This window comes from Schistocerca serialis, chromosome 2 (genome assembly GCF_023864345.2).
Source record: "Schistocerca serialis cubense isolate TAMUIC-IGC-003099 chromosome 2, iqSchSeri2.2, whole genome shotgun sequence".
Lineage (NCBI taxonomy): Eukaryota > Metazoa > Arthropoda > Insecta > Orthoptera > Acrididae > Schistocerca > Schistocerca serialis.
In genome coordinates, this window is record NC_064639.1 from 538,585,884 (window position 1) to 538,599,382 (window position 13,499).

A 13,499-nucleotide genomic window follows, 5' to 3' on the forward strand; every position below is an offset into this window, starting at 1 on the left:
CTGCGCAAGGAATGAATTTACACATTATTCATGATGCTGGAAATGGAAAGAACGCGAAAGGGTTCAGGAAGAGAGAAGGGGGGAGTAAGAGAGCACAGTGCCACACAACACTGCTCCATTGTCCATTGTTATACTGCATTGGTCATTCAAAGAGTGATCCTCTCCCCACAAGTGTTTTTGCTGTTATACTTGTTATTTACATGCCGTACACTAATTGGAAGTTCTGCAAGTTCACTTAATTTGCATGCCTCTTTCCTGGCATTTCAATTTTTACAAACAATTTTGCGTAGGGCTTTTTACCATCACATCAGCTTGCCTAACAGGAGAAAATACAAAATGGATGGATTTCTTAAAAGACTGTACCTATGTTAAGCTACAGTGAAATTTATGAAACACGTGAAATAGTGCAGAGGTTAAGACAACTGGATTAATATACATTTTGTTTTCCATGGATACTTAGTACTTAGATTTAGATCCTAAATATCACTTAAGGATGAGGCTGCTTTTGTAACGCACAAAAAACAATTTTTTAAAAGACCATCGTATATAATATTTATTCGAATACAAAGAGTTACATGGATGGCACTTATGACTACAGTGGCGGCAGCAGCAGTAACACTGAAGGAAGTAGCCATTTACATCGCTCTTCGCAAAAGGAACTGTTTGTTGACATTGTGAGGGCAGCAACAATGTCTTCACTATTCATTCTTCTTAATGCCCACTATTCTTTCAATATCAAGAACTTTTCTCTTTACTTTCTGACTGATAGCTAAAACACTGTCTTGGATCTTATTTTGCGCATCATCTAAGTTGTGTTTACGTGTAGCTAAATCAGTTCTCTCCTTTTTCAGTTGAGATATTTCGGCAAATGTTCTCACCTGTGGATTACAAAATAAGAACAGCTTTTAATAAAACTGCACTTAAAAAACAGAACACAACAAAAATTAAAACATGAAAATAAGTAAAAAAATAAAACATATGTAATGAAACATAAAAACTAGACTATTAGCACCACATCCAGATTTAAGAAAATCATTTGTGTGTCCATCCCTTCTAATTTGAGCTTTCTTCACTGAGTGGTAACACTAGCAAGCATCAATGCAAAGTGTAGATAATTCACATCTAGCTTCCAGAGGCAAATAGCAACTACAAATTCTGTTTCTAGACAAAGTTCTTTATTACCACCACGCCACTTTTTCACTCCTCCGGGTTAGTTTAGAGGGGGGGGGGGGGGGTGAAGCAACCTTCTGCCTGATGCCATTCAGCACTCGTTGACCAATTCTAAATTTACTGAAGCAAATAGAGGTAAGTTAAAACAATTCCATACATCAATTAGAATACAGCATTTAACTTCATTTTCTTATGTGTCTATGGAAACATGAAAAAATAATACAATTCTTACTTAGTGTCTACCAGCCTCCTGCCCACCCTTTCTAGGAAAAGTAGTTTTTACTCTATTCATCCTTATTAGGTGACCAAAATAAATTAATATATGACAACAATTGCAGCACATTGATCCACTGATATTTAACCCAGCTTATAGAATCTAATGGACATCGATTTCCTTTTCTTTTTTCAGTAGTGGTTCAGAGGTGAGTGCCCATTCTTACAGTCAACAGTAGTGACATAACACTTGGGGGGAGGGTATTCTTGTATCAAAGAGGAGGTAATTTGGTTAATAAAGTGTCAGATGTATATATAAAAAAAGGAAAAAGGCAGCATCTGAAACCTGAAACAAACAGCTCCATTGGGGTGTTTGCATTGTGTATCCTGTGTTGTAAAGAATACAGTAGGAGTATCTTTATTAATCCATTGTGCTGAGAGCTATTTGTTCATTACAAACATTGACCTTACTTCAACATAATAAAGATATGAAAAATCTACTTCTCAAGCATCAGCAGAATGATACAAAGATAAAAGGAACTAACACAGCCACTAGCTTACAATATAACACTAATTTGTCCAGAAAAAGTAGATAAAGGTTACAAGAGTGGCCTTTTAAGTAAAGAGAAAAAAATGTAGAAACATTTTTATTGCTTCTCAAGATATTGCACTTTAAAAATTATTGAGTAAGGTTGAGTGAAGTGGTCAGGGTGTGAAAAGTTGCCCTGAACAGTGCTGCTGCCTGCCCAGAATTGGTCAAACTACTACTAATACACACTATCCTAGTTGTCAGTGAGTTTGATAGAATATGGTTGTTCCATAATTTTTGAGTTAAAACGTTTCTGATTTTCAGTTGCTTGATGTATGGGAAGTCATTAATATTGTTGCATCCTAGAATCATATTCCAGGTAGATATTAAAATTTGTTAACATTTTCCCTGTACAGTGCCAGAGCCAGAGAGGAAGTCAAGACAGGCAAATGCACAATACCTACATGAGAAAGCTAACCTGGAAGTACAACCAATATTAACCTGGAAGAACAACCAATATTGCATGTAGTATGGGCACAGCACCAAGTCAATTGCCTGCATTCCACCTGAGCCGCACGACCAAGATGCCGATGCATCAGAATGAACAATCTCACTGAGAAGAGAACATAACGTCATTCTAGTGACCATGCACGATGAAGCAACAATGCCTAAGTCTGATGCAATAATGGCTTTACAGCACACTGACACTGTAGAAATAAACAGGCTGAAGGCCTGAAAGAAAGAGTTGTGACACTGCAGCACGATGCAGAGTGCTGACAAGCTCAGAAAACTGGGGCACATTCTGTCATCCATGCTGAAGGGTAATGTCAGTGGTATAGCCCAACAAGTACAAATATCCTGACTTGTACAGCTAGAACCTCAGTCTTGCAGCTAACCAGTTCTGAGGTGGGCACTCTGATGCTCCATCCTCAGCCTACTGAAACGACTACTACCTATAATGCCACCACCAACTATAGCTGATGGGCTCTGCTGTCAAGAGCTGCTGCAACCTCATCCTGACCTTCAATGATGGAAAGACTTTGGTGCCTTCCAACGTTAAGCCGCTGCATGCCTCACTGTTGTTCCCTGGTGAGGTGATCTACCACCATGGTAGGGCTTTGTAACCATTATAGAAAAATTTGTAATGAATTCTGCCCAGATAGCCATGCCTTTGAACCATTTATTAAGAAAAGGAGCAAAATCTGAATGGCCTACTGACTGCCTGACAGCATCTGACACCTTGAAATAGGCACTGTCATTGGATTCAGTTTTACTATTTCCCAACTTTGAAAAGGAATTCATTTTGACCTGTGATGCAAGCACTGTGACAGTGGGATGCATTCTCAGCCAGAGTATCGATAAAAAGAAACGTCCAGTAGCATACACATCCAGACAACTGAACGAAAGAAAGAGAAATTACTCCACTACAGAGAAGAAAATGTTAGCAGTTACCTATGGCAATTCTTACTTCGATTGTTATTTGAAAGATCTAAAGTTTGAAAGTAGTGATGGATCACAATGTATTAAAGTGGTAGTTAGGTTTCAAAGGTCCTCCCAGTAGGTTAACAAGATGGGCACTGAAGTTAAATGTACTTTGGTAGATAAGTCAATGTAGTTCCTGGCCAGGCTAGTAATAAATTTGGGGTATTAATGCTAGTCTTTTAAGCAAAGCTGGATGTGCTAAGTACGTAAATATTCAAACAATGCTATTTTACTGACATGAGAATGGCTGGGAAATCTTCAAGCTACAAAATCCTGTAATTCCATGTAATGTTGTGAAATAAACCACCACAATATCAATGCCAGTTGTTACAAAATCTTGTCTCATTTCATTCATGAACGAGTGAAAAATATTGAATCAGTGCTTACGTAAGTAGACATTTGTAATAACAGTAAAAGTAAAATGTAATTTGGAAATCCTGTGGGGACATGGTCTTGTGACTCTACTAAAACTTTAATGATTTATTAATTTACTGATTGTGTCAATACAATAATGTGTTTCTAGATTAAGGTAATTGCAGTGTAATTTATTTTCTTGTATAATAGGAATTTGTAGGTTTGATTTATTAAATGGTGACAACTGGTATGGGTCAGTACTATCCCCAAAGAGTGATAAACTGATATGGTGCTTGTACAAAGAGAACTTTACATTGTTTTGAATATTCTGAATGATAATGTCTGCTAGCTGTCAGATTCATCCACTACAACCTCACCAAAGTGACCCCATTCCAGAAATCCAGCAGGACCTCCAGTATCTCTTTAAATCCTTAGGGACAACCCAGAACTTCTCCCTCTCTGTCTCCCCACCCCCCCCCCCCCCACCCCTCTCACCCCAACCACTCCCTGCACTCCTACCCTCTACATGCTCCCTTAGGTCCATAAACACAACCACTTAGGACATGCCATTTAGGCTGGTTACAGTGCCCCATTCAGAGAATATCTGCTCTCGTAGATCAACACCTTAAGCCTATTAGCTGCAATCTACCCTCCTCTATAAAAGATACCAACCATTCCTCCACCGGCTCTCCAAAGTTTCTGCTCCTTTACCACACGGTGCCCTGATCGTCATTGTTGATGCCACCTGCCTTTCACTAATGTCCCTAATGCCCAAGGCCTAGCTACTATTGAATATTACTTTTCCCAACACCGAATTGATTCCAAATCTACAGCCTCCTTACTGGTCACCATGACGAACTATATCCTTACCCAAATTACTTTTACTTTGAAGGCATCATCTACAAACAAATCCAGGGTACAGCAAGGGGCCTCCACATGGCACATCCTTTGCCAACCTATTCATGGGCCATCTAAAGGAATGCTTTCAAACCACCAAGAACACCAAACCCCACACCTGTTTCAGATTTATTGATGATTTCTTTGTGACCTGGATTAAGAGTGAGGACACACAATCCACAATCCTCCAGAACCTCACCACCTTCTCACCCATTCACTACACCTAATCCTCCTCAACCCAACAAGCCACCTTCCTTGATGTTGATCTCCACCTCAAAGATGCTACATCAGTACCTCCACCCATATCAAACCTACCAAACCACAAGCAACACCTCCACATCAATAGCTGCCTTCCATTCCATACCAAGATGTCCCTTCCATACAGCCCATCCACCCATGGCCGTTCCATCTGTAGTGACAAGCAATCCTTCTCCAAATATATCAAGGATCTCACTGAGGCCTACGCAGACTGTAATTATGCTCCCAACCTCTTACAGAAACATATCTCCCATGCCTTATTTCTCTGGTCACCCACCATTTTCGGAATCCCACCTTCCAGCCACAGAGGAGCATTCCCCACTTGACTCAGTACCATCCAGGAATGGAGCATCTGAACCACATTCTTCACTAGGGTTTTGACTACCTCTCGTCGTGCCCTTAAACGGGGAATGTCCAACCCACTAACCTCCCCACCCCAGACACAGTGGTATTCCATCACCCACCAAAACTACACAATATCCTTGTCTATTCCTACACAACAACCCCTGCTCCGAACATCTGGCCTCATGTCTCCTATCCCTGTAATAGACCTAGATGCAACACCTGTCCCATACACCCTCCCACCACCATCTACGCAGTCTGGTCACAAGCATCACCTATCCTATCAAAGCCAGGGTTACCTGTGAAACCAGTCACATGTTCTACGAGCTAAGCTGCAACCACTGTGCATCGTTCTATGTGAGATTGACAACCAACAAGCTGTCTGTCCGCTTGAACGGCCACGGACAAACTGTGGCTAAGAAACAGTTGGACCAACCCATGGCTAAGCAAGCTGCCCAACACCATGTTCTTCATTTTAATGACTGCTTCACACCCTGTGCCATCTGAATCCTTCCTACCAACACCAGCTTTTCTGAATTGCGCCCATGAGAACCCTTCCTGCAAAATATCCTGCATTCACTTAACCCTTCTGGCCTCAACTTCTATTAGTCATTGTCCTTCACCCACTTATCCCCTTTCCTTCTCCCAGTCCACAGCCTAACCTCCTGACTGCACCTAACTGCCCTACCCTCTCTCTACCTCGTCCCTATATACTCTCATGAACAACACTTTACCATCCCCCACCCATACCCTGCTCCCCCCCCCCCCCCCCCTTGCCATCCCTGCCCCAGCCTCTTCCTTACTCCCACAACCCAGACTGCCTCTTCCATCATGTGCAGTCGCTTTCAGTCTGGCCCGGCAGCCAGAGACACTGGTCATGTGCATGTGAGCTGCATTTGTGTGAATGTGTTGTCTATTTCAGAAGAAAGCCTTCTACCTGCAAAAGTTTACATGTTTAGTAGTCTTTTTGTTGTGCCTATCTGTGACCCTCATCTCCACTATATGGTGAGTAGCATAATATTGACATTTCATTGAGTAACATCATCTAGTCACAGGTACATTCAAAACCTGTTTCCGCAGCTCTGCCCAAGTTGTACCAGTGTCCAAATAGCTTCTAGTCTAAGTACTTTATGATTTTGCAACACTATGAATTTAACATTTTTGTAACTACCAAACATCAATTAAATATTTTAGGCATAAGTGTAAAATAAATCAGTTACATAAATACAATACGGTGCTGTCATTGAAAAGTGAATATAACTTTTTTCGTAGTGTAAGCAGATGATTGTGGTTTGGTCACTGAAAGGGTAACAAAACTTTGTATTGTGATAAGTGGAGGATTGTAAGAGAACAGGTGCGACAGATCCCAGAAAGTAGAACTGGCTGCATATAGTGCACCTTCAGTTTCCTTTTAGAGAAGAGATAATGATTTGGTATCACACTATATATATAATTGCTGTATAATCCAGCATACACCAAATCAATATCCAAAATATCAGAAGTACATTCCCTGGACAGAAAAAACAACCATGACCTTATCACAATCCATTTGGCTTATAGCTCGATATAAATATTACAAAAAAATTATGTTTGCAGACTTAAGGTGGCTCATCCTAACTACATACCAAACATTACCATCTACATCTAAATCTACATGGATACTCCACAAGTCACACTTAAGTGCCTGCCAGAGGGTTCATCAAACCACCTGCACAATAATTCTCTATTATTCCAATTTTGAAATTCTTAACAAAGAGCACTACATGGGGATCTGCATTCACAATACAATTAATCAGTGAAACAGTAAGCTTAAGATTAAGATTTAATGCACTAAATAACACTAATCGTCAGCACAGAAGACTGCGCTTGTTATACATTGAGGTACACTTACATTTACATCACACGTGCCAAGACGCGGTCTTGCAATTTCTGCCAATCTCCACTCCACAGCAGCTATCGTGTTATTTGCCTTCTGTGCCTACAATTTAATGGAATTATGAATAAAACATATGGCTGACGGTTGCAAAACTAGATGTATTTTTCTCGGAGTATCCAACAGGCATCACACAACATAAGTAGTCAAAGTAGATGTTGATGTGAAACATAAGTATTACTTTAACAGTGGATAAGTTTTTAAAGTATAAACCAATGCAAAAATTATTGTGTAGTACTCGTACACTGCCTTACAAAATATGCATCCTGACTAAAGGATGAGTAACAGCACGACAAGCACTTTTTTATGCTCAATAGCATCAACTAGTCGGTGACACATGTGACCCTCTATGTAGCTGCCAGGTTACTTTTTGTCTGTATTAAAGAACACATTGTGCCATATGACAAATAAACAGAAAGATAGTTACTATTCACCATATAGTGGAGCTGCTGAGTCACAGATAGGCACAGCAAAAAGACTGTCCCTGGATTTTCCACTGCCAAACAATAAGACAGAGACATAGAGAGGGTGACCTAATTAGGGACCCATCCCTATTTAGGCTACCTCCTCTATGTCTAACTGTCTTATTGTGGGAGGTGGGAGTTGGAGCGAGTGGGGTGGGGGTGTCGGCCTAAACAGGGACAAGTGGGTGGCCTAAGCAGGTTGGTTGGTTGGAGGGAGGGGGGAGTTTATGGGACTAAATGGCAATTCAAAAGTTACAAGCGTAAGGTAAAGCTTTCTGCTAAAAGTGGGTGGATCTGATCAGAGGGGTCAAGCTATGAAGCGAGAAAGCAAAAAACACACAAAAGGGTAGGCCAAATCTACCGTATTTACTCGAATCTAAGCCGCACTCGAATCTAAGTCGCACGTGAAAAATGAGACTTGAAATCAAGGGAAAAAAAAATTTTCCCGAATCCAAGCCGCACCTGAAATTTGAGACTCGAAATTCAAGGGGGAGAGAAAAGTTTTAGGCCACACCTTGAAATCGAAACAAAGTTGGTCCATTGTAATATGAGACACAATTTAGGTCGAATGAATGACAATACAGCTACAGTAGTTTGGTTCGAGTCTTAAGCTTAGCAGTTAAGCTTTACCAGGTAGGCATTGCTATGCGTCAGGTGCTCCGACCGTATTTATACGGGTACCCTTCCTTTTTCACGTGCTTCGTCTGGTTTGAATTGATTGCTTATTTTTCTTTGATCTGATAAGTGCCGTTCTCTATGTTATAGGTGTTTACGTCACTCTAAGCTGAAAATGTATTATTGTACTGTGTCATGCATTGTTTATCGCATTCTGTTAATGAGTGTTAAAGGCCTGTCGCCGCTCGCGGCACGGCTTGCTGTTGTGCGCGCAACCATGGCTTGAAGAGGAATCTTCTCATTAGCGAAACAATGGCAAGAGACGGCTATTTGTTGTTACTTACACTGCTGCTTTCTTTGATAATGATCAACAAGAACCAAATAATAGACTGCGTATGATAGATGATGTTCTGAACTAGAGTTTAGCGAGAATTTTTCTCCGTTTGAAAATCTTTGCAGACGCCTCTTCAGTACATTACATTCTGCACAGGAATTAGTCATCGTAGATTTAAAAATCTAGTCAATTGCCGTGCTTCATTTCTGACTGTGTCACTGTTAGGCATAAGAATAATACGAATATAAACATGACATATGTATATTATTCCGCGTTTGCTGTTGTCTCACTCACTCTAGTTTTGTAGTTTATTAGGCAGACAGGATTTAAATGAGATAGCAGCAAACACGAAAGAATACATGGCAAAATGTTTATATTCGTATTATTCTTATGGTGCAGAGAGTACTGCATGTGATTCACAATTCATAAAATTCCTGTTAGCAACGATCTCTTCTCACAGGTTGGAAAAAATTCAGAACGTGGAGTTGGTCATATTGATAAACACCCCAAACAGTCTTTCCAGTCGGATTTTCGTAGTACATTGAAATGGCATAAGACAGTGGAATTCTTCCAAGAGGAGCTGGGAGAGGGAGAGGGAGAGGGAGAGGGGGAGGGGGAGACCCATGGCAAATACACAAGGAAGTGAGTTGTTCTGCATCTGGTTCACACTATAGATTTAAAATTTAGAGGTGGAGGTCAAGCCCCTAAGGAGGACAAAAAAAAAAGAAAAGCCAACAAGGAGGAGGAAAAGCAAGCAAACCAAAACTTTAAGACAAAACAAAGTCAGGAGGACAGCTGGGTGAACATAAATAACACCTAGAGAGGGAAAGGAAGGGGGCAAAGGGAAAGGATTAAGGACAGGGAGGAAGAAGGAAGGGGAAGATAAAGCAACCCAGAACAAGAAAGGCTGCAATAGCTCAGGGACCTGTGCATGCCACACATGTACCCACAAAAGAACTGTGACCCCTCTGGGGGTGGCCTAAGCAGGGACAGGAGGCAGGAGGGGGGTGGGCGAAGTGTGGGATGAGATGGAGGGGAGAATGGGGTGCAGGGAACTGGAGAAAGGGTTGGGATAAGGACTGGGCAATGATGGGAGCTGGGAGAGGTAAATAGGCATAATCAAGCAGAGAATTAAAAATAAAATGAAACCAGATAAAAAAAGGCCCATCTGATAAATCTAAATATATATTTGGAAAGCCAAAGAACTAAGTATAGAGGAGGGTCTTCACATTAACCCTATATTGCATGATTTTTTTTTTTTTTTTTTTAGGAAACCAGTTTCAATGAACTGGGGAGGCAGGGCCTAACGCACAAAAATTATGATCCAGGTTGAACATAACAATTTTGAATAAATTTTGATTAACTCAATAACTTAGGTTTGTTGTCATCCAAAAATATTGATTAGTTATTAATAATTCTGTTGCAGAGAAACGGAAACATAATCTGTGCTAATACTAAGCATGATGTTACATACCTTACAAAACTAACTAGATGTGATCTTCGTGGCATAAATAATTCTCTATTTCAGCTGCTTTCGTGTTTGTTTATGTACACTCGATTTACAGCAAAGATCATCAACTCTGGATTGTTTCTGCCAACATAATTATGCTAAACACAACCTAGCTCACTGTAGCTAGACTGTGTGTGTTGCCGGATGGCATCATCATGCATAAGCGAGTGGTTTCCTTGAAATTGTATGTAAATTTACAGTTTGTTGTCAAATGTCAACAAAATGCAATAGAGATTTAATTTCAAAAACTTTCTGTCCTGTTCCAATCGCACAATGTGTAAGAGAAAAATGACTGTGTCTCATAGTGTGACCTATAACTTCTTACTTGGTTCTCATGATCCCTGCAGGATCTGTGTGATGGTGGCAGCAAAATAGTCTAAAGTCTTCTTTGACTACACATTTTTTAAATCTACCCATAATGTTTTCATATAAACTGCATCACCTTTCTTCCAAAGATTTCTCTTAAAGTTCCCTGATAATTTGTCACCTTTTTCTTAGACTACACTGATCTCTAATCTTATAAGTATCTCTATGAATTCATTTGATATCTGTTGTCGCATCTACTTGATGAGGACTCTGAACACTGGAACAATACTCTAAAAATATAAAAACAGCATCTTCTATGTTATTTCCTTTACAGTTGCATTACACATACACACACAAAAGAAATGGTAAACAAAATTCTTAAAAGTACCATTGACTGGTATTATGTGAATGGTCTCATCCTCAATTTTAAAAAGACACAACATATTCAGTTCTGCACATCTAGGGGTATTACACAAGTGATAAGTGTAGCACACAATGTGGAAATGATATATTGGTTTGGAAACATCAAAATTCTTAGGCATCCATATTGATGAGAATTTAAACTGGAAAAAGCACATTTCAGAACTCCTAAAACAACTTAGTTCAGCCATGTTTGTGCTTAGAATCATTGATAATCTTAGGTAGAGACAAATCAGTAAGCTGACATATGGAATAATGCTCTGGGGTACCTCATTTTTTAAGGAAAAAAGTCTTCATTGAACAAAAATGTACCATAAGAATATGTGGTGATCACCTATGATCATCTTGTAGATATCTGTTTAAGGAGTTGGGCATTCTGACTACTGCTTCACAGTGTATTTATTCCTTCATGAAGTTTGTTATAAATAGTCCACTACAGTTGAAAAAGAACAATGATGCACATAATTACAATATCAGAAGGAACAGTGACGTTTATTACTCCACATTAAGGTTGTCTTTAGGACAGGAAGGGTGCAAAATGCTGCAACAACAATTTTTGATCACTTGCCTAGTGATATAAAATGTCTGACTGATAGCAAAGTAAAGTGTGAAAACAAACTGAGAACGTTTCTGCTATACAACTCCTATTCTGTACAATAATTTCTATTACTGTAACCTATAAAAGGTGGTTGCTAGAACTTATTAACTCACAACGTTTTTATATCTTTTTTTCTTTTTGGAAAAAAAACCTTAGAAATGACCAGAATGTAGCCATATGTACAAATTAATTTGCAATGTGGATGTAAAATGACTCATTCCACATCAGTAAGATCTATCATGTAAAGTGATCTATGGAACATTAAACTAACAAACCAGAACTGTTCCAATAAATCCAAGCTTTCCATTTGCCTTCCTTAATAGAAATGTTATGTGATCACCCCACTTCACAATGCTTGTTGGTACTGGCCATAAATATTGCTCAAGATCTTACCCATAATCTGATATTACTGAGTTCCCTCTATTATAAGTGATATCTTGCATCCATCTATATTTAGAGAGAGCTGCCATTCAGTATACCAACAAAAATTTTGTCCAAATTTTCCTACATTTCCTTACGACTGTCAGACGACGATCCTTATCTGCAGAAAACAGCATTGTCAGCAATAATCTTATAGTGCTGCTGGACCTATCTGATAAATTCTTCACATATAGTGAGGATATTATAGATACTATTACACTTCCTTCAGACATATCCAGTCCTCCTTTTGTTTCTGAAGAACATTCAGCGTCCATTATACAATACTGGGTTCTACTAGTCAATTTTCATTGAGACAATCACATATCTATGACAATACTTCATGTATCTATATCTTTGTTAGTAGTCAGTGATTGGGTATAGTGTCTAATGCTTTTCAGAACTTCCCTAAATGACCAGATGAGCCAACAGGTGTGAAACAGCACTATTTTTTTCTCACTTAGTTTCAGTAGGGTGCCCGACATATAAAAGTTTATAGGACATATCACAACTGATTATATGACAGGGAAAATGTACTCAATGAAGCATATCAACAGACAATTACTAAAACATAAAATATACTTGGCTTAAATGTACATGCTGAAGAAGAGCCAGGATATGGCACAGCAAACTGCCAAAGGAGACAGCTATATTGACTGAAGGGAGATGCAACCAACAAAATTTGGCATTTATAATCTCTAATTACTCTTTCACATGGTTAAGATTTTTCACCACAGCTGCATGGAAGTGACAAATGTACCACTTTGGTGCTATTTTTATCTATTATTTCACACTAAGCCTTAACATCATTTTACTGATAACAGATAGCACTATCAGCTGCCTATACACGGCAAAAGTTAAAATCCTGTTGATATTAAACAATGGCATAAGCAGGTTAACATCTCAAAAGTCAAAAGATTATGATAAATTACAGGATTTGCTAATAACGTAGTCTTACACTTTGTTTCTGAATATCTTGCCTTTCCTGTGTTATGCCTGCCAGTAAACAGTTATAGACTATTGCACCAGAATATTACACTGCATTTTGAACCCTAGACAGGAAAAACTATATAATTTGTATACTTATATTTCCAGGAAAGTGGATATGGGAGGCAGTTTGGCTCAATTATAGCCTCAGGTTTGTTGATGGTAAGTAATTCTCTTATGTCGTAAACAGTGTGAAGGAAAAAAAAGGTTGTTTTTCTCTACAGGTGACCAATAGTTGTGACAATGTTAAAGCAGTTCCACTGCCTAGGATGATAAGTAGGATGGCTGGTTTTCAGATGTGGTGGTGGCGGTGGTGGTGCTGTAGCACACAGGTAGAGTTAGAGTGGGGAAAGGGGGAGGCAGGGGGGGGGGGAAGGGAGGGGTGGCGATCTGAGCCTGCTCCAGGCTGACACTGCAGGGAGAGGTTCACCATCCATGCCCCACCCCTAACACCAGCTCATAAAGATGGGGAGTTTTGCTTTATTGTCAGTGTGTGTGTGTGTGTGTGTGTGTGTGTGTGTGTGTGTGTGTGTGAGTGAGTAAGTCTCCAACTTTAGTACTCTGCTAATGTTGGCCAAAGTGGTGCATTCTTCAAGTGTATGGGCCACTGTCAATGGGGGGCCACCTCATTCAGAATGGGGTAGATGCATTTCTTTCAGAATAAATTCAT

At 39.6% G+C, this 13,499-nt stretch overlaps 1 protein-coding gene across 2 annotated transcripts in view; it reads right to left on the reverse strand.

The window, feature by feature from the left end:
- Positions 1–525: 525 nt before the first annotated feature.
- The window catches only part of LOC126455628 (uncharacterized), a 35,747-nt gene continuing 22,773 nt past the window's right edge, over positions 526–13,499 (reverse strand). For both annotated transcript variants that reach the window (XM_050091393.1, XM_050091394.1), the window contains exons 3-4: positions 7,137–7,223; positions 526–878 (exon numbers count right to left, since the gene is read on the reverse strand). In XM_050091393.1, the coding sequence (XP_049947350.1) occupies positions 699–878; positions 7,137–7,223 (267 nt within the window). In that variant the 3' untranslated portion in view covers positions 526–698. The remainder of the gene's footprint in view (positions 879–7,136; positions 7,224–13,499) is intronic.